An 18,187-nucleotide genomic window follows, 5' to 3' on the forward strand; every position below is an offset into this window, starting at 1 on the left:
CGACAGCGTGGCCTGCTGCACCCAGGCCCCCTGCGCCGCCTCCACCACGCACACGCGCCGCCCCGGCTGCTGCGCCGCGCCGCCGGGCGGGGGGCGCGCGGTAGGTGGCACACTGCCGCGGCGTGTGCGCTCTCTCCACACCACGATCCGGCACACGGGACTGTGCAGCAGCGCAGCGCGCCACGTATAACCCCGCGGGGCTGCCCCCCCAAACTCTGCGGGCAGCAGCAGCGTGGGATGTGGCGAGTCAAGCTGATGGGGTTACATTGCCTAGGCCACAGGTGCACAGCAACTCCATGCTTCGATTCATCGCCGAGGGTGTGGCAGCCGCCGCTCACCCGGCAGCAAGTCGTCGCGAGCCAGGTGGTGGTGCGGCTCCAGCTGGCGGCACTGCTGCTGCCACAGAGCCTCTGAGGATGCCACGCTTCGCCATGCCCTGGACACCTGCAGCCGACGGCGACTCTCGGTGGCCAGCAGGCGACCGGGCGGCGGCGGCGGCCAACCCAGCTGCATGCACATCTCAGCTGGCGGGCACACAGAAGACCTACCTGCGCGCACACAGCTACTAGCTGCCCGGGCAGCAGGCTGAAAATTCGGCTCAAAACCGCCCCATCTAATTCGGAAGCCATAGCACCCGCTGCACGCCTGTGCAATACCACGGTTGATCGCAGACTGCAATTGGACTGCAGTAGTGCCCGCTCGCTGGCCGCATGCATCGCAACGAAAACATGGTACGGCTTGTGTACAACAGGACCCAAAAGGAGCAGCGGAATGGCTCAGGCAATCAAACGCGGTTCGCCCCACTGCAGGGACATCATCCTGGGGAAGCCCGACAGGTCACTGGCAAAACCCGCTCCACTCTACACCGAAGCGCAGTCGCTCTCCCTCATCGCGATTGTATTCAGCAGGGTCGTCAGAGGCAGGGTCGCGAACATCGTCATCGAGGGAGCAGGGGCAGCATGAGTGCGGCGGCGCGGTGCCGCCGCCTGATGGCGCCGGCTCAGGTATAGGCACTGCCACAGCCCTGGCTTTTTTTGCCCCCACAGCCTGACTACTGTCCCTGCACCCCGCCACCCTGCCGCTGGGTGCTGCAGCTGGCTATTGGCAGGTGCCGCTGGAGTTCTGGTGCTGCGGCGGCCGAGCTGCCCAGCCTCAAGGCGGCCCTGCGGGCTGTCTACAGGCAGGTGCACCCCGACCTATTCCACGACCATCAGGCAGCCAAGGTGAGCGCATGTATAGCAGGGCCCACAGGCAGGCCCCCAGCCTGCACAGCAGCAACCGATTTGGTGTGTGTGTGCGACTGCCTTCATCTGTCTGCACCTGAGGACCACCCGCACCTTGCCTCATCACCCGGCAGGAGGCCAACACCAAGAGCTTCAAGATGCTGCACGAGTACCTGGACGCCGCACGCACCGGGTCCAAGGTACCGCTGCCGTACCGCTTCCATTTCTACGTGCGCGGCAGCACCGGCGCGGCTGCGGCTGCGGCTGGGCAATACCAGCTGGCGGCCCCAGCTGCCGCCGTCGCAGCAGAGGCTGCAGCGCCAGGGACCGCACCCGGCTCGGCGCCAGCAGGGCTGCGGGAGGTGGTGCTGACGCTGCCGCCGCCCACGCGGGGCGCCCCGGGGGAGGCCATGAGCGGCTCCACACGCAAGGCCTTTGGCAGCCTGCTGGCCGCGCTGGGCCTGCCCAGCCGCTTTGGCGGCGCGGGTGGCGAGGAGGAGGATGCGGGGCGGGAGCACAGCCGCTTTGTCAGCCTGCGCGACTTCCTGCCGCGGGCTGTGGAGGCGGTGCACCAGAACGCGGCGGCGCAGGTGGGCAGCGGTGGCGGCACTGGTGGCGGTTGGGCTTGTTGGTTGAGTCTTAGAGCAGGCAGTCAAGGACTACGCCCTTCTCTGTTGCGATGTCCCCCAATCCTCAGCTGATTCTGCCCACCTGCCTTGCGCCTGCCCCTGCAGAGCAGCGCGCAGCACCAGCTGGCCGCTCTTCGCACCGCGCTGCGGCTGGGGCGCGGCGTCACGGCCGGGTTTGGAGGCCCCGCCGCGTCTGCGGGCGTGCTGGCGCAGCTGCCGCTGCTGCAGCGCTTGGTGGGCGCCCTGGACAGCCTGCCGCCCTCCCTGGACCTCTCTGGGCTCAGGCTGATGGTGGGGCAGGCCAGCGGGGTGGATGCGCTGGGCACGGTCTGGCTGGCGGCGGGCGACAGCCAGGCGGCGTGGGCCAGGTGAGGCCCCCGCAGCGCCGCTGGCTGGCTGTTGGCGCCGCCACAGGCATGCTGGCTTCTCTGCCAGCCCGCCACCCCGCCATGTCACCCCCTGCTGGCTGCTGTGTGCGGGCCCACCCCACCTCACCTCCAAAACAAGCACTCCTCAGGGCGCCGCACACCCATGCACACTGCATGCAGGCACCTGGGCGGCGTGGATGCGGGGCACTGCCGGCGGCGGCAGCAGCTGCTGGCTCAGGTGAAAGCGCAGGAGGCGGCGGTGGCGGCCGCGCTGGGCCTAGCCATGGTGTACCCGCAGCTGGCAGAGGCCCGCCTAGCGCCTGAGTACAGGCATGCTCTGGAGCGGCTGGCAGCTGCAGCGGCAGCACGCGGCCCAGCAGGCGGCGGCCGCTTCCGGGAGCTGCCCCTCATGCTCGCCCCTCATGCGGTGTCGGCAGCCGGAGAGGGCGGCGCCGCGGCGGCAGGTTCCAGCAGCGGCGGCGGCAGCAGCGGAGGAGGCCAGGCTGCGAGCGGCGGCGGAGGCGGCGAGCTGGGCGGCTGTGCGGCAGACGGCGCTGCGGGGCTGCTGGTGGCGCCGCTGGGTGTGACCGGGGACCAGCTGTATTCGGCGGTGCAGCAGCTGGGGGGGCAGGTGCTGTCGGCCGCGGCGGCGGCGCGGCGGCGGCAGCAGGAGCTGGAGGCACTACGGAAGCAGGTGGAGCGCAAGGTCATGCTGAGGTGGGGGTGCGCCATGGTGTGTGTGTGTGTGTGTGTATGTGTGTGCTTTGTGCTCTGTGTATGTGTGTGTGTGGAGCAAAGCCAGGGGCGGCCGAGCGCGCAGGCAGCAGGCCGCCGCCAGCAGCGCACCCATCGCTGCGCACCAAGCGCCGCGCCTCGCGCCCATTCTCCTGCACAGCCGACAGTGCCCCCCAGCTGACCTCCCCGCCCGCCCACCTTGGCCCCTGCCCCCGCCTCCCTTGCCCTTTGCCCCAGGCGGCTGCTGCGGGACCCCGCGGTGGCGGACAGCCGGTACCGCAGCTGCATGGACCGCATGCTCGCCCACGCGCAGAAGCTGTCGGGCCTGCTGCACGGCCAGGCGGTGCGGGTGGCCGACATCAACGCGCTGTCGCCCGATAAGTCGGTCATCGACATCGCCTGGGACTGGCGGATGTGAGGGCGGCTGCGCCAGTGGGGCAGCATGCGCGGGGACTACGCCTCCATTGGGCATGTGAGCGTACATGTACGCATGGGCGTGGGAACCTGCGCTTGGGAATGACAGGGATGTAACCGCCGCCATCCAGCACAGCGATTGCTGCTCCGCCGCCGCTGCTGCTGCTGGTCCTCACGATGCCGGGCTGTGGCTTGAACGCGGCTGCTGGCTGGTTACATGGGAGGCCAGGCCGGCGTGGAGGTTGCGGCGCAAGTGTTGAATGGCATGGTGGGCCCCGCTGGAGCGAGGCGGAGCGGCAACATGGGAGGAGAGGAGGGAGGAGAGCAGAAAATTCGCAGTCGTTGCGCGAGGGAAGGGCAAAAAGAGAGGTCAGGGCGATGGACAAACACAGCAAGCACATCAGTAGCTCAGTTATGTCGTGATACATTGCGGCAGCCAGAGCGGGCTGGTGCCGCTGTGGAGAATGGTGGATGGGGCGTGGTGTAGTGTGGGGGCACTGTCACGCGCACTGGTCATCGGTGCACGGCTATCAATGAAGGGAGTGGGTGGCGGCAGGGCCGCCTGAACGCTCAATGCCACACGCTGAAACGCTCAAGCGCCGCAAGGACACGGCTGCCGGCATGGGGAGAAGCTGCTGCCGCGCTGCGGGCAGCCAGGGCAGCCGCGCCGGCCGCACTTGCCACCGCAAGGCCGCGCCAGCCAGCCAGCCCATGGAGGCCATGTGTCGGGCTGCGTTGAAGGCCTGCGGCCGGCGAGGCCCAGCCCCCGCGCACCTGCTGGCAGGCATGGTGCCGTGCCAGCCTGGGCGGCGGGGGCGGGCGGGCAGCACGGGCCGTGGGCGGGGCGCCGTGCACAGCCGCCGCCGCCGCCGCCTCACTCCCGGATGGCGGCCACGCTGGTGGCGTTGTACACCCGCCAGATGGCCTCGCCCAGCAGGTTGGCAACTGCAGGCAGGCACGCAGGGCGGGGGCCGGTGTGCGCCAGGTCAGTCGCCGCCGCCGCCTGCAAGGCCCCCCGCACCTCCTCCCCTCCCCTCTCAAGACGGCCACATGGCCACATCGGCCCGCCAGCCAGCCTCCCCAGCCAGCACCAGCCAGCGCCAACGGCCTCCCCAGCGTGCGCCAGCCGCCCCCAGCCAGCCAGCCAGCCAGCCGCCCATCCCCAGCCAGCCAGCCGCCCTCCCCGCGAGCCGCCGCCGCACCCGACAGCACCGTCAGCTCGGGGAACTGGTTCTCCGGCAGGAGCGGGATGGTGTTGGCCACGATGACCTCCTGGAACACGCCCGACGACAGCCGCTCGACGGCGGGCGGCGAGAAGACGGCGTGGGTGGCGCAGGCGTACACCTCCCGCGCCCCCTCCACGTGCAGCACCTTGGCCGCGTTGGTGATGGTGCCTGCGGGGAGGCGGCAGAGGGGAGTGAAGGGTGGGCGCGCGGGCGGCGGGGTGGGACGCCGTTCGGCGGGCCGGGCGCGACGCGCGCCGCCCACAGGCAACCGCCGAGCCTCCTGCTGCTGCTGCTGCTGCTCCTCCTCCTGCTGCTCCATCTGCCGCTGCTGACCCAGCCCCTCCCGCCCGGACCCCTCCCCACACCCAGGGCACCCCACAACCCCCCCCCCACACCGCAGGCAAACCGCGCACCACCACCACCACCCCACCCCACCCCCCACCCACAACCCAAGCTCACCCGCGGTGTCGATCATGTCGTCCACCAGCACCGCCACCTTGCCCCGCACGTCGCCAATCAGGTTCATCACCTCGCTCACGTTGTGCGCGGAGCGGCGCTTGTCCACGATCGCCAGCGGCGCGTCGTTGAGCTTCTTGGCAAAGGCGCGGGCGCGCGCCACGCCGCCCACGTCGGGCGACACCACCACCAGGTCGCCGGAGGAGATGCGCTTGGAGGAGAGGTAGTCCAGGATGACTGGCGGGAGGGGGCGGGGTGTGAGGTGGGGCGGGGCGGGGCGGGCGGGCAGGGGGTGTGTGAGGTGGGGCGGGCAGGAGGAGCGGGGCCGGGGTTGGAGCAAGGCCAAGAAACAATATGGCACGCTCACACCACCGCGCACACACACGCACGCCACCCGTGCACGCCCCCCCCACCCACCCACCCACCGCTGTCGCCGTACACGTGGTCCACGGGGATGTCGAAGTAGCCCACGCACTGCCCGCTGTGCAGGTCCATGGCCAGCACCCGGTCCGCACCCGCCTCCGTGATGATGTTGGCGCTCAGCTTGGCCGCAATCGCCTCGCGGCCCTGGGGTGGTGGTGGGTGGGGGCGGTGAGGGCGGCGGCGGCGGGGTTTGGGTGGGCCCCGGCGCGGGAAGGCCCTGGCCGCCCTCGACACACACCCGGCCGCCCTTGGCATGCCCCCATCACGGCGCCGGCCTGCCCACCAGCCAGCCCACCCGCCAGCTGCTTGCCTGCCCGCAACTGCTAGCCCGCGGCTGCATGCCCGCCGCCCGCCCTCTCCGCGGCGGCAGCCCTCACCTGCGTCTTCCTGTCTGCGCGCGCGTAGCCAAAGTAGGGCAGCACTGCGGTGATGGAGCGGGCAGAGGCGCGCTTGCAGGCGTCGATCATGATCAGCAGCTCCATCATGTTGTCGTTGACGGGGGGCGTGGTGGGCTGGATGAGGAAGACGTCGCAGCCGCGGATGGACTCGCCCACCTGGCGGCGGGGAGGGAGGGGGGTGGGGTTCCAAGAAGGCAGGGGAGGCTGGTGTGGGAGAGGGAGGCTGGTGTGGGGAGGGGGAGGCCGGGCCCGAGCCGGCGACCCGGCCGGCCGGCTGCATGCCTGTGCCGCGACCACGCGCGGCCTGGCATCTGCCCGTGCGCCCAGCCCAGGTCAAGCCGCCCCCAGGGCGCGGCTGCAACCCCACCCCACCCCGGCCCTGCTCCCCGCCGCCCTCCCCACCCCGCACCTGCACATAGATCTCGCCGTCTGCAAAGCGCTTGATCTTCATCTTGCCTAGGTCTAGGCCCAGGTAGCAGGCAACCTCCTGGGAGAGGGCGGGGTTGGAGGTGCCCGAGAAGATGCGGAGGCGGTTGGGCACCGCCGCCGCGTGCTGGCCGCGCGGGAAGAGCTGCGGCGCCGACCGCACCGCAGACTCCCAGTTGGGCGGGGCCAGCACCGGCCGCGCGTGCACCCGGCTGCTGCTGCTGCTGCTGGGCGCCTCCTCCGCCGCCACGCCGTTGCCCGACTGTGCCCGCGCCCGCAGCTGCAAGGCAGGGAGGAAAAAGGCTGGGTGTCAGGGGACGCGTCCTGCGTGCCTGGGTCCAGGCCATGCCCTGCAGGGCGCTGGGTCCCGGCACAGGACAGGCAGGGCCCTGCCACGCGGCTGCCAGCCACGTGCCCGCACCTGGGCCGCCGCCGCCCGGCACATCCTACTCCCACCCGTGCCTAGCCGTGCTGCGCAGCCTGCATCCGGACCAGGGGGGGTGCAAGGGCCTGTGAGCGGCGGCGCAGGCCCTGGGCCGGCCCCTGCAGGTCGCCATGACTCCTCCACCGCTGGCGGCTCCCATGCAAACGGCTTCAAAATGCGGCAGCCATGCCGCTGCCTGCGCTGCCTACCGCTGGTGCTGGCCGCAGGCTGGGCCTGAAAGGGGACCGCCGCGTTCATCTGTCGGAGAAACGTGATGCTGCAGGGGAGCCAAACGGGCCGGCCGGGTCACAAAAACGATAAGGCGAGCATGGCAGCGGGATGGACGCACGATGGTGGTGTGAGGGCTCGCCGCAGCGGGGTGCTCCTCTTGCGCCTTGCACTCGGGGTCCCTGCCTTCTTCCCGCGCCTTGCCATGAAGAGGAGCTGGCAGTTGAGAGAATCCCTGGCCATTCTCCCATCGCCTTTGTTCATCCTCTGGACAGCGCAGGCGGCCAGTGTCATGGCAGCCTGAGCAGGTGCAGTTGTTCACCCGAACCTGATCACCGGCAGCTCTGCGGCGAGGGTACTGAGGGTCCCAGGTGCGTGCTGCAGTCTGATGGAGCTGGTAGCGGGCGACAGGCGGCCGGCCGGGGCGACCAGGAGGCTTGCCAAGGCAAACCGCGTGGTCTGGTATCGAAGCGCGCTTTTCCGCAGCCCTGCAGGCCTCGGCAGCCCCAATGAAGAAGATCTTCGGCAAGCGCAAGGCTCCCAAGGAGGAGGAGGCAACGCCGGAGCCAGATGGCGCGCGCGGCGCCGGCGGCAGCGCCGTGCCGCCGCTGCCGCTGCAGCAGATGGCCCCCAGTAGCGTCTCGCCCGGCACCGACCAGTACGGCCGCCCCCTCACGCCCGGCTACAGCAGCTCCGGCTACGTGCAGGCGGCCTACAGCGGCGGCGGCGCCAGCACGGGGCGCAGCAGCGGGCGCACCGTCAGCCGCACGCAAAGCGGGCTGCCGCGGACGCAGAGCGGGCTGAGCCGGACGCAGAGCGGGCTGAGCAGCGGGCGGCGGTCGGCGCGGCGCCCACGAGAGTTCATTGACCTGTCGCAGCCTGACCAGGTAGATGGGTGCTCGAGTGATGGCAGCTGGGAGTTTGGCAGCCAGGAGGAGGAGGGCGGCAGCGAGGGGGAGGAGGGGGATAGAGGAGGAGGCGCAGCAGGCGCGGCGGGGCCCGCGCACCCGCACCCGCCGTGGGCGGCGGCACGGGAGCAGGAGCAGCTGCATGCTGACCTGGCGCTGGCCTACCAGCTGGCCATGCAAGACCAGCAGCCCCCGGCAGCGCTGCACCCGCAGCCGCAGCACGCGCCGCAGCCGCAGCCGCAGCGCGCGGCCTCGCCGCTGCGCCAGCCGGCCTACTCCATGCCCGTGCAGCAGCAGCCGCACGCGCTGCCGGCGCAGCAGTCGGTGCCGACGCAGCCGCCGCCGCGGGGGCTGCCAGAGGCGCACTCCATGCCCGTACAGCGTCAGGGGCAGCTGCAGCGGTCGAGCTTCCTGGGCCGCATGTCGCTGTCGCTGCGCCCCAGCGGCTCGACGCGGGGCGGCGGCTCGCTGCGGCCCGACCCCTCAGCCCACAGCACGCGCAGCGAGGACCTGGCAGTGGCGGCGGCCCTGGCAGAGTCGCAGTTTTTGGCCCAGCAGCAGGCTGAGCTGGCATGGACTCACGACAGCCTGGACGCGCAGTACCAGGTCCACACCCCCGCCGCCGCCGCTGCCGTGCCAGCCAGCCAGCCAGCCGCAGCGCCTGCGGCCCCTGGGCAGGCCGGGCTGGCAGGCGCTGGCTGGCTGGCCGGCCGGCCGGCCGCGCGGCGCCAGCGGCGGCGGCCAGCCAGCCAGCGGGGCCAGCCGCAGCGCTGCCCCTCCTCCTGCCCTCGTGCCGGCGCCCGTGCCTGACTCCCTCCCTCCCCCTGCTCCCCTCCCTCCCCTCCCCTCCCCTGCCCGCAGGCTGAGCTGGATGCTGCGCTGTCAGAGTCCATGGTGACCATCAATTACGACGACCTGCTGCGAGACATCCAGCAGTGGATCCGCGACCTGGAGGGCGCCACCGGCGACGTGAACCAAGCGCTCGAGGTGGGGCGGCGGGCTGGGGGCGGCGGCGGTGATGTGTGCGGGCGCGGCGCGTGGCGCTGCTCGACCCTGCCTGCCCTGGCTGCATTGCGGCGCTGTTGCCAGGGGCCCGGGGGCCGCTCCACCTGGCCGCCGTGCGTGCTCCTTCCGCACCCCTCCTCCTCCCCCGGCCTCAGCCTCACTGACCTAGCCTGGCTGCCCCCCCCCCCGCCCGCCTTTTGCTGCGCCTGCAGGAGGCGCGCGGCAACGTGGAGCAGATCAGCCGCCAGATGGCGGCGGCAGACCCCGAGGATGCCGAGGGGTGGCACCGCATCATGTGGCTCAGGTGGGCTGCGCTCTTGCTGCGGTTGTTGCAATATTGCTTGCTGTCCCTGCTGGCTGGAAGGATCACGGCCTGCTGTCCCTGCTGGTTGGGAGGAGCAGGGCCGGCCTTCCTGCCTTCCTGCCTGCGCGGCCCGCCGCATCCTTGCTCCGGGCTGATCCGCCGGCCCTTGTACCGCCGCCCGCCCGCCCGCAGCGAGCAGTACCCTCTGGTGGAGGAGCGGCTGCGGGAGGTGGGCGGCCGCGTGGCGCCCGTCAACGACGGCGTCAAGGCGCTCAAGGACCTGTGCGAGTATATCCGCAATGACCAGGTGGGCGGGTGGGGGAGGGGAGAACGTGTGTGTGTGTGAAAGTGTGCGTGTGAGGTTGTACACACACACACACACACACACACTCCATATCTAGGTGGCGCAGTGGTGGGCAGCGGTGGCTTGCGTGGCGTTCACAGAACGGTTTGGTGGTTGTGCGGCGTGTGGGGACGCTGCGCCGGGGCGGCCGGACGGCCAGCCCGGCCGCTGCGGTTGGGTCTCCTGCCTGAGGCAGCCGACAGAGCTCCTCCTCAAAGCTCCTCCCGCGCCTGTCCCCTGACCTCCCCTCCCGCTCCCGCTCCCCTCCCGCTCCCGCTGCGCAGCCGCCGCTGGCCGACGCCGAGTCGGTGCGCGACGCCGTGATTGCCAAGCTGTTTGACGACCTCAACCGGCAGGGCCTGGACGCCAACCACCCCTTCACCGCGTACGGCGACAAGGAGAAGGAGGAGGGGAGGAAGCAGCCAGGGCGCCTGCGCTCGCTCATGTCGCTGGGGCGCAACAAGTCGCTGGACAAGGTGCGTGTGTGTGTGGTGGTGGTGGTGGTGGCGGCAGGGCCATGCTGCGCACGCTGCGCCACGTCGTGGGATGTTCAGCCCCGCCCGCGCCCGCGCCCAACTGTCACCCCCTCCGGCCGCCCCTCCCTTGTAAGTGCAGCCCGCGGCGACGCGTGGCGGCGACCTGCGCGACATGGTGCGCCAGCTCATCGAGGAGGCCAAGCGCATCCCCGAGCCGCCGCCGCTGCCCGTCAACTACGACGACCTGCTGGCGGGCCTGCAGCGCTGGATCGACGACTGCGAGGCAGCCAACAGGGATGTGGACGCCGCGGTGCAGGTGCGCGGCTGGCGGGCGGGTGGCCTGGCCTGGCAGGCAGGCGGGGCTGATGGTGGCCGAGTCGCCGGCTGGGGAGCGCGGGCAGGGCAAGGGCCGGCGATGGGTGACTGGGCGACGGCAGATGCGACCTGACCAGGCCGGCTTCCGTGTGCCCCTGCTGCTGCGCCGCCGCCGCCTGCCTGCAGGATGTGCGGCAGCAGCACAACGACATCGAGGCGCAGAAGGGCGGGGCGATGGAGGATGTGTTTGACGCGGGCTGGCACCGCCTGGCATGGCTCAGGTGCGGAGGCGTCCCGCTGGCTCGAGTCGCACGCTGCAAGGCAGCCAGCAGCTGCATTGCAGGCCGGGGACCGCAGCTGGGCCTTGCTTCGTGGCAGTTGCGTGCCTGGCTAGCGCATGGGCTGAGCCGTGCGCGCTCTGTTGTGTTTGCCGCCTGCCGCCTGCAGTGAGCAGTACCCTCTGGCTGAGGGGAGGCTGCACGAGCTGATCAACCGCATCGCGCCCACCAACGCCGCCGCCAAGGCGTTCAGGGAGCTCAGGGAGCACATTGAGGCGGCAAAGGTGGGTGGCAGCGCTGGCTGGCTGCAGGGGAGTGAGGTGGTGGTGGCAGGTGCTGCAGAGAGCCCCTCTCGCCTGCCATGAAGCGAGCCAACAAGCTGGGATCGCCCCGGGCGCCCACCTGCAGCGGGAAGCACTCCCTTCCTGCCCGATCCTGCGTCGCATGTGCCCCCTGTGTCGTTTGTGCAACGGCCTGCCCTGCCCCACCCCGCCCGCCTGCAGCCGCCGCTGGCCGAGGCCGAGGCGGAGCGAGACGTGGCCATCAGCACCCTGTTCTCGGGGCTGGCAGGATACGGCCTGGACACCGCCAGCCTGGTGGGGCGCCGCCGCCGCCGTGCGCCTGCGACCTGCACCCCTGGCTGCTTTGCTGTCGTCCCCGCTGCCGCTGCTGCCCCCATTGGCCCAATGCCTGCCTGCCTGCCTGCTTGCCTCACTATCAGCGCTGACGCCTGCTGTGTGCCCGTGCGCGCTCTGGCCTTGTGGCTTTGCTTGCAGCCGCCCACGCCCAGCAGCACCGACATGCGTGGCATTGTGCATCAGGCGATCGAGGAGGCCAGGCGCATCCCCGACGTCCCGCCGGTGCCGATTGACTACAGCAGCGTGCTGGCTGGCATCCGGGAGTGGATTGAGCAGCTGGAGGCCACCCAGAGCGAGGTGGCGGCAGCGCAGCAGGTGGGCTCGGTGCAGCGCTGCTGCCCAGCCACCTCGCACACTGTACCCCTACGGCTGTGTGGGACTGTTTGCTGTCTGCATCAGCTCAGCACACCATGGCCTGGCTCTGAGTGCAGGAGACCAAGCAGCAGCGCGAGGAGAACGATGCTCAGAAGGCCACTGCTGCGGAGGACATCTTTGATGAGGCCTGGCACCGCCTGGCTTGGCTCAGGTAGGAATGGGTGCAAGCGGCAGCAGTCTGTACAACAGTAGCGTGTGGATAGCTTGTTGGGCGTCAAGATGGCACCCTCAAACCAAGCTGCTGAGTGTTTCTTGCTCTTGCTTCTTGCCCTGGCCTGCAGCCAGCAATACCCTCTTGTGGAGGAGCGGTTGCAGGGGGTGGGCGACAAGGCAGCCCCCACCAGGGCCACCCTCCAAGACCTGCGTGACCTGGAGCAGCACATTGAGGCCAACCAGGTGGGCAGGCCATTGGCACCTGCATCCCAAGTGCCTGCCACACGTTGCCGGGCAAGGAGGTGGCTGTTGCTGCTGCACCGAGATGAGGCTCACCTGCTCCCTCTGTTGTTGCTGTTGCTGTGCAGCCGCCGCTGGAGGAGGCGCAGGCTGGCCTGGATGCTGCCGTGACCACGCTGCTCGCAGAGCTGGGGACCCAAGGCCTGGATACAGGGGCACTGTGGAGCCTGGTGGGTTGCTGCGGCAGGCCCCGTCCTCCATCCTTGGTGGAATGCGCCAACCTTGCCCGCATTTGGCTGCCCTGCTTGCTCAACTCTATATCTCCCCCATACCTATGGCGTCACCTGTCACCTGCGCCTGCAGCCCGAGGCGCCGCGAGGCAGCGATGTGCGCGGGATGGTTGGCGCTGCGATTGAGGAGGCCAAGCGCATCCCCGAGGCGCCGCCGGTGCCAGTCAACTACAGCAGCTTGCAGCGCAGCATCCAGGAGTGGATCGAGCAGCTGGAGGGCACCAACAGCGATGTGGCGGCGGCGCAGCAGGTGGGCTGAGCTGCATGCGTTGCTCGCCCACGCTTTGTTCAGGCACTCTGGTTGTGGTCTGTGGTCCAGTGAGGTGGCGTCGTTTGGGTGGCTGTTCTCTCTATGCCCGCCAGGCATCGTGTCTTCAACCAGCAAGTGTTTCGAGCTGCAGGAGGCCAAGCAGGCCAGTGAGGAGAATGAGGCGCACAAGGGCTCCGCAATGGAAGACATCTTTGATGTGGGCTGGCACCGCCTGGCATGGCTCAGGTGTGGAGGCGTGTCCTGCAGGCATGCCATGAGGGCGTCCCGCCATGCCTGCTGGGCAGCGCTCTGCTGGGCAGCCATGTGTGTTGCCTCTCCGCAAGCAGGAGTGCATTGCGAAAGCTGAGCTGACTCCTTGCTGGTGATTTGTTGCCTGTTCTTGTGCTGCCTGCAGCCAGCAGTACCCTCTAATGGCAGGGCGGGTGCAGAAGGTTGGCAGCCAGGTGGCCCCCACTGGCCCTGCCATCACCTCCTTGCACGCCCTGCAGCAGCGCATTGCGGATGAGAAGGTGCGTTACAGCTGTTGGGTGGCTGGATGCTCGTTGCATTGCATGGACCATGCTCCTGGTATCCCAGCTTGGCACCCACTTGTGCTTCTCCCCTGCGCCTGCTTGATGCAGCCGCCGCTGGAGGAGGTGCAGGCTGGCCTGGATGCGGCAGTCGGCACGCTGCTTGCAGCGCTGGCTGCACAGGGCCTGGCCACAGCAAGTCTGGTGCGTCCTGCCTTGTGATGCGCGTGTCTCGCCGATGGGTCCACGTGACAGTGCAGCGGACTGCCATGCAACTGCATGCGTGCTGCACCCCTGCATGCCTCCCATATGCCTCTGAGGAGCTCACGTGCATGTGGTTGTGCCCCGGGGGCCTGCAGCCAGCGGCAGCACGTGGCAGCGATGTGCGTGGGATGGTTGCCGCAGCGATCGAGGAGGCCAAGCGCATCCCCGAGGCTCCGCCGGTGCCAGTCAACTACAGCAGCTTGCAGCGCAGCATCCAGGAGTGGATCGAGCAGCTGGAGGGCACCAACAGCGATGTGGCGACGGCGCAGCAGGTGGGTTCAGTGCAGCGCGTGCTCCAGGTCGCTAGCTGTCTGTGAGCAACCCGGGATGAGAGTTGGCACCTCTGCTGGCATTCCGAGTGCAGGAGACACAGCAGGGCCGGGAAGAGGCAGAGGCGCAGCATGCTGTGGCAATCCAGAAGGTGGTGGCAAATGCGAAAGAGCGCGAGAGCTGGCATCAAATCACATGGCTCCGGTAGGGTGGCTGCAAGGTTGCATGTGTTTTTTGCCGAACGCCCCAGGCTGTGTTGTCAGAGTATCATGCTTCTGCCGCCCTGGCCAATGCCCGGCATTGTTGCGCGCTCCCCTGCTGCCTGCAGCGAGCAGTTCCCTCTGGCTGAGGAGCGGGTGCAGGGTGTGGGCGGCCAGGTGGTGCCCACCGCAGCCGCCATCGTGTCGCTGAGGGCCCTGCAGCAGCGCATCGAGGACGACAAGGTGCGCTGGCGGTTGGTTGATTGGCTGCATGCTGAAGCTGTCATCAAGCAAGCTCTTGTCTGACCTGCGTTGCGTTGCTTTCTTTGGTGCAGCCGCCGCTGGAGGAGGCGCAGGCTGGCCTGGATGCGGCAGTCGGCACGCTGCTTGCAGATCTGGGGACCCAAGGCCTGGACACAGCTAGCCTGGTGAGCTGGGGGTGGCTGCTGTGACTGGGGCACTGGGTCATGCAGCAATGCCACTGGTGCCTCTCCGGTTGTCAGGCCTACATCCCTGCTTTGTTTCGTCAGTACAGCTGACTGATTCTTTGTGGCTGGTTCCCCTTCTTGGTGTGCAGCCCTCCTCTGCCGCTCCGAGCGACGTGCGTGGGCTGGTGGGGCAGGCACTGGAGGAGGCCAAGCGCATCCCCGAGGCGCCGCCGCTGCCCCCCATCAATTACGAGGAGCTGCTGCGCGACATCCGGCAGTGGATTGAGGACTGCCAGGCCACCCAGAGCGATGTGCAGGCGGCGCAGCAGGTGCGGTGCAGGGAATTCTGATTCCTGGTTGATGCCGTGAGAGTGTTTTACGCTGTTTACTCTCCTGTGTGCTGATTCCTGTGTCCCTGATTTCTCAACTGCTGCAGGCAGCGCAAGAGGCACGTGCCGATGTGGATGCGAAGCTGGGTCAGACGGCAGAGGACATTTTCGATGCCGGCTGGCACCTGCTGTCGTGGCACAGGTGAGCAAGGGTGTTTGTTGTCATATGGAGGTGACCTGCAACAGGCTACCTTCAGATGCAGCGCATCGCACTCCTGTATGATGCCTCGCCCTATTTCTTCGCTGCGTGCAGCCAGCAGTACCCTCTTGTGGAGGAGCGGTTGCAGGCGGTGGGTGGCCAGGTGGCCCCCACCGACACCGCCATTGGTTCCCTGGAGAGCCTGCTGCAGCACATTGAGGCGGATGAGGTGGGTGTGTGCTGGAGGACGCTGTTTGCCTTTGTGCGTCTTGCTTGTGCCTGGTTGTTGGGCACCAGGCCCAGAGCTGTGCATCGTTGATGCCCCAAACATCGTCCCCCATGCCTCGCCTGCTCTACTCCACAGCCGCTGGTGGAGGATGCTCGGGCCAAGTACGACGCTGCCATTGCAGCGCTGGTGGCTGGACTCGGGGAGCAGGGCCTGGATGCTGCCAGCCTGGTGGGTCGCTGCTGCCTGCTGCCGGGGCATGCGATGGCTGCTTGCCTTACTCGGAATTGGCCGTTGTGGTTGCTGCGTGTGTCATCCACTCTGCTGTCCAGCAGCTCTGAGCCGCTGTTGTGCGTACCTATGCAGCCCGAGGTGCCGCATGGCAGCGATGTGCGTGGGATGGTTGCCGCAGCGATTGAGGAGGCCAGGCGCATCCCCGAGGCGCCGCCGGTGCCGATCAACTACAGCAGCCTGCAGCGCAGCATCCAGGAGTGGATCGAGCAGCTGGAGGGCACCAACAGCGATGTGGCGGCGGCACAGCAGGTTTGCTGGGATATGCACCTGCTTCATCGGCCTGTGTTGTACAGGCCTATGGCTGTTTTTCCAGCACTGTGCTTCGTCGGGCAAGCAGGGAGTGCAATGGGCAACTGAACCATGCCGCCTCCCGCTTCTTCTTCGAGTGTAGGAGACCAAGCAGCAGCGCGAGGAGAACGATTCTCAGAAGGCTGCCGCCACAGAGGACATCTTTGATGAGGGCTGGCACCGCCTGGCATGGGTCAGGTAGGATCGGGTCCAAGCGGCAGCAGTCTGTACAACAGTGGTGTGTGGTTGGCTTGTTGGGCATCAAGACGGCAACCTCGAACCAAGCTACTGAGTGTTTCTTGCCCTTGCTTCTTGCCCTGGCCTGCAGCAAGCAGTTCCCTCTGGCGGAGGCGCGGCTGCAGGGTGTGGGCGACCAGGCGGCGCCGGCCAGCACCGCCATCAAGGCTCTGCAGGACCTGCTGCAGCACATTGAGGCTGAGAAGGTGGGTGGTGACGGGCTGTTGGTTGCAGGGCGGTCAATTGGCTGCTGGTAGCATTGCCACTGCCAGTTTGCAGCTACAGTTTGGCCTCACCTGTATGGTGCCTTCTCTTTTGGTGCAGCCGCCGCTGGAGGAGGCGCAGGCTGGCTTGGAGGCGGCAGTCGGCACGCTGCTTGCAGATCTGAGCGCACAGGGCCTGGACACAGCAGGCCTGGTGGGTACCGCCGTGATGTGCTACCCCACTTGGTGTTGTGTTTGATGGCTCGCAGGCTTGTTGTGTCCATGGTTTCCATCGATGGATACTTTCTTCCTGCTTGAGGCTCACTTGCTTGCTTGTGTTTTGTGCTTGGCCGCGCACCTGTGTGTGCAGCCCGAGGCGCCTCATGGCAGCGACGTGCGTGAGATGGTTGGGCTGGCGATTGAGGAGGCCAGGCGCATCCCCGACGTCCCGCCGGTGCCGATTGACTACAGCAGCGTGCTGGCTGGCATCCGGGAGTGGATTGAGCAGCTGGAGGGCACCAACAGCGATGTGGAGGCGGCGCAGCAGGTTGGCTCAGTGCAACGCTGCTGCCTGGCCAGCTGACACACTGTGCCCCTGCTGTGTGGGTCTGTTTGCTGTGTGGAAAGCGTTGTGAGCTGAGCAGCACACGATTGGCTGGCGCGCGCCTCTGAGTGCAGGAGATGAAGCAGAAGCGCGAGGCTAATGATTCCGAGAAGGCCACTGCTGCGGAGGACATTTATGATGAGGCCTGGCACCGCCTGGCATGGCTCAGGTGCGGAGCCTGTCCTGCCAGTCGTCCCGCCTGCTGAAACATTGCCAGGATGCCGTCATTGCATATTGGTTTGTCAGGGAAGCAGCTGACTAGTTGGTTGATGATGCTGCGCACCGCTCGCGTTGCTGCCTGCGTGCAGCCAGCAGTACCCTCTGGCGGAGGCGCGGGTGGAGGGGGTGGGCAGCCAGGCGGCGCCGGCTGGCACCGCCATCAAGGCTCTGCAGGACCTGCAGCAACGGATCGAGGCCAAGAAGGTGGGTCTTGCTGGCCGCTGCAGCACCGCCTATCGCTTTTCTTTGCTGCTCTGTTGCTGGGCATTCCTGGGGGGGTTCCAGTGGCGGTGGTTCAAGCTTTGGTTGTGTGCCTTTGCACGGGCAGGCCGCCCCGGAGGAAGGCCCAGGCCGGGTTGGATGCTCCCGTGACCCGTTGGCGGGAAGATCTGTCGGCGGAGGGAGTGGCCCTGGTAGGGGGCGCTGCCCCTTGCCACGTTCCAGGCTTCCCACTCCAGTCAACCTTTGCCCTGCCTGCCAGCCTGCCCTCTGGGCTCTCTGCGGAGCACAAGACCAAGCACAAGGCCCCACCGCCTGTGCCCCTGCCCCGCTGCCTGCCTGCCTGCGCCTGCAGCCGGCGGCACCCCGGGCCCGCGACGTGCGCGAGGCGGTGCGGCAGCTGCTGGATGCCGCGCTGCGCGTGCCGCCGCCGCCTGCCGTGCCCACCAACTATGAGGGCCTGCTGCGCGACATCCAGCGCTGGATCGACGACCTGGAGGCAACCAACAGCGATGTGGCCACCGCGCAGCAGGTACGGTGCGGGGCTGGCTGCACCGCGGGCGGGCCGGGCACCCTGCGGGCAGTGCCCGCTGGCCTCCCCCCACCCCCGCCATCTGCCCCAGGGATCCCGTTGCTGCACCTGGAGGCCTGCACCCGCTGGCTCCCCAACCCCTGCACCGCCCCTTTGCCCCACCTGCCACCGTTGCAGGAGACGCGGCGCACTCGGGAGGAGAATGAGGCGCAGAAGGCGGAGGCGGAGGAGGATGTGTTTGACGACACCTGGCACCGCCTGGCCTGGCTCAGGTGCGGCGGGCATGCCGGGCCCGCTGCCGCCCCTCAGGCCCAGCACCCCTGCTGCTGTGCGACAGCGCCGCACGTGCCCCTGCGGCGCCTGGGCCGCTCGCTGCTAGCGCCTCCCACCGCTGGCTGTGCTGCTCGACTGTGCCCACAGCCCCTTCCCCACGCTATTGCCGCCACCTGCCACCTGCCCCTCCCCCGCCCGCAGCAAGGAGTACCCGCAGGCCGAGGGGCGGCTGCGTGATGTGGCGCAGCAGGTGCAGGGCCCCAGCGGCGCCGCCATCCAGGCGCTGCGCGGCCTCAAGCAGCAGGTGCAGGCAGACAAGGTGCGGCGCGGCTGGCTGGCGGCTGCGG

At 68.8% G+C, this 18,187-nt stretch overlaps 3 protein-coding genes across 3 annotated transcripts in view; 2 read left to right on the forward strand and 1 right to left on the reverse strand.

The window, feature by feature from the left end:
* Positions 1 to 959: 959 nt before the first annotated feature.
* CHLNCDRAFT_134288 (hypothetical protein) lies at positions 960 to 3,373 on the forward strand (the record flags this gene model as incomplete). Its single annotated transcript, XM_005847207.1, has 6 exons — positions 960 to 1,004; positions 1,095 to 1,223; positions 1,358 to 1,813; positions 1,958 to 2,220; positions 2,401 to 2,943; positions 3,193 to 3,373. The coding sequence occupies 6 exons, from the start codon at positions 960 to 962 to the stop codon at positions 3,371 to 3,373; spliced, it is 1,617 nt and encodes a 538-aa protein (XP_005847269.1).
* An 885-nt stretch (positions 3,374 to 4,258) lies between these two features.
* Positions 4,259 to 7,059, reverse strand: CHLNCDRAFT_31270 (hypothetical protein; the record flags this gene model as incomplete). The annotated part of the gene is made up of 8 exons (XM_005847355.1): positions 6,932 to 7,059; positions 6,720 to 6,778; positions 6,282 to 6,578; positions 5,852 to 6,028; positions 5,477 to 5,618; positions 5,055 to 5,288; positions 4,572 to 4,763; positions 4,259 to 4,314 (listed from the first exon to the last, which is right to left on the reverse strand). Coding segments are annotated over exons 1-8 (1,206 nt in total), but the record flags the coding sequence as incomplete, so codon positions are not given.
* Positions 7,060 to 7,459: 400 nt separating this feature from the next.
* The window catches only part of CHLNCDRAFT_57951 (hypothetical protein), a gene marked incomplete at its 5' end in the record, with an annotated part of 13,395 nt that continues 2,667 nt past the window's right edge, over positions 7,460 to 18,187 (forward strand). The window contains 36 exons of the mRNA XM_005847208.1: positions 7,460 to 8,464; positions 8,720 to 8,845; positions 9,076 to 9,167; positions 9,360 to 9,474; positions 9,795 to 9,986; positions 10,126 to 10,302; positions 10,488 to 10,582; positions 10,749 to 10,863; positions 11,083 to 11,175; positions 11,356 to 11,532; positions 11,649 to 11,743; positions 11,874 to 11,988; positions 12,114 to 12,215; positions 12,349 to 12,473; positions 12,595 to 12,771; positions 12,941 to 12,989; positions 13,035 to 13,055; positions 13,167 to 13,259; positions 13,415 to 13,591; positions 13,684 to 13,793; positions 13,918 to 14,032; positions 14,125 to 14,217; positions 14,367 to 14,546; positions 14,654 to 14,748; positions 14,860 to 14,974; positions 15,110 to 15,202; positions 15,338 to 15,514; positions 15,657 to 15,751; positions 15,882 to 15,996; positions 16,115 to 16,207; positions 16,364 to 16,540; positions 16,672 to 16,766; positions 16,906 to 17,020; positions 17,391 to 17,567; positions 17,745 to 17,839; positions 18,042 to 18,159. Coding sequence (XP_005847270.1) covers positions 7,460 to 8,464; positions 8,720 to 8,845; positions 9,076 to 9,167; positions 9,360 to 9,474; positions 9,795 to 9,986; positions 10,126 to 10,302; positions 10,488 to 10,582; positions 10,749 to 10,863; positions 11,083 to 11,175; positions 11,356 to 11,532; positions 11,649 to 11,743; positions 11,874 to 11,988; positions 12,114 to 12,215; positions 12,349 to 12,473; positions 12,595 to 12,771; positions 12,941 to 12,989; positions 13,035 to 13,055; positions 13,167 to 13,259; positions 13,415 to 13,591; positions 13,684 to 13,793; positions 13,918 to 14,032; positions 14,125 to 14,217; positions 14,367 to 14,546; positions 14,654 to 14,748; positions 14,860 to 14,974; positions 15,110 to 15,202; positions 15,338 to 15,514; positions 15,657 to 15,751; positions 15,882 to 15,996; positions 16,115 to 16,207; positions 16,364 to 16,540; positions 16,672 to 16,766; positions 16,906 to 17,020; positions 17,391 to 17,567; positions 17,745 to 17,839; positions 18,042 to 18,159 — 5,199 coding nt within the window. The remainder of the gene's footprint in view (positions 8,465 to 8,719; positions 8,846 to 9,075; positions 9,168 to 9,359; positions 9,475 to 9,794; positions 9,987 to 10,125; positions 10,303 to 10,487; positions 10,583 to 10,748; positions 10,864 to 11,082; positions 11,176 to 11,355; positions 11,533 to 11,648; positions 11,744 to 11,873; positions 11,989 to 12,113; positions 12,216 to 12,348; positions 12,474 to 12,594; positions 12,772 to 12,940; positions 12,990 to 13,034; positions 13,056 to 13,166; positions 13,260 to 13,414; positions 13,592 to 13,683; positions 13,794 to 13,917; positions 14,033 to 14,124; positions 14,218 to 14,366; positions 14,547 to 14,653; positions 14,749 to 14,859; positions 14,975 to 15,109; positions 15,203 to 15,337; positions 15,515 to 15,656; positions 15,752 to 15,881; positions 15,997 to 16,114; positions 16,208 to 16,363; positions 16,541 to 16,671; positions 16,767 to 16,905; positions 17,021 to 17,390; positions 17,568 to 17,744; positions 17,840 to 18,041; positions 18,160 to 18,187) is intronic.

The sequence above is a fragment of the Chlorella variabilis genome (genome assembly GCF_000147415.1).
Source record: "Chlorella variabilis unplaced genomic scaffold CHLNCscaffold_11, whole genome shotgun sequence".
Taxonomy (NCBI): domain Eukaryota; kingdom Viridiplantae; phylum Chlorophyta; class Trebouxiophyceae; order Chlorellales; family Chlorellaceae; genus Chlorella; species Chlorella variabilis.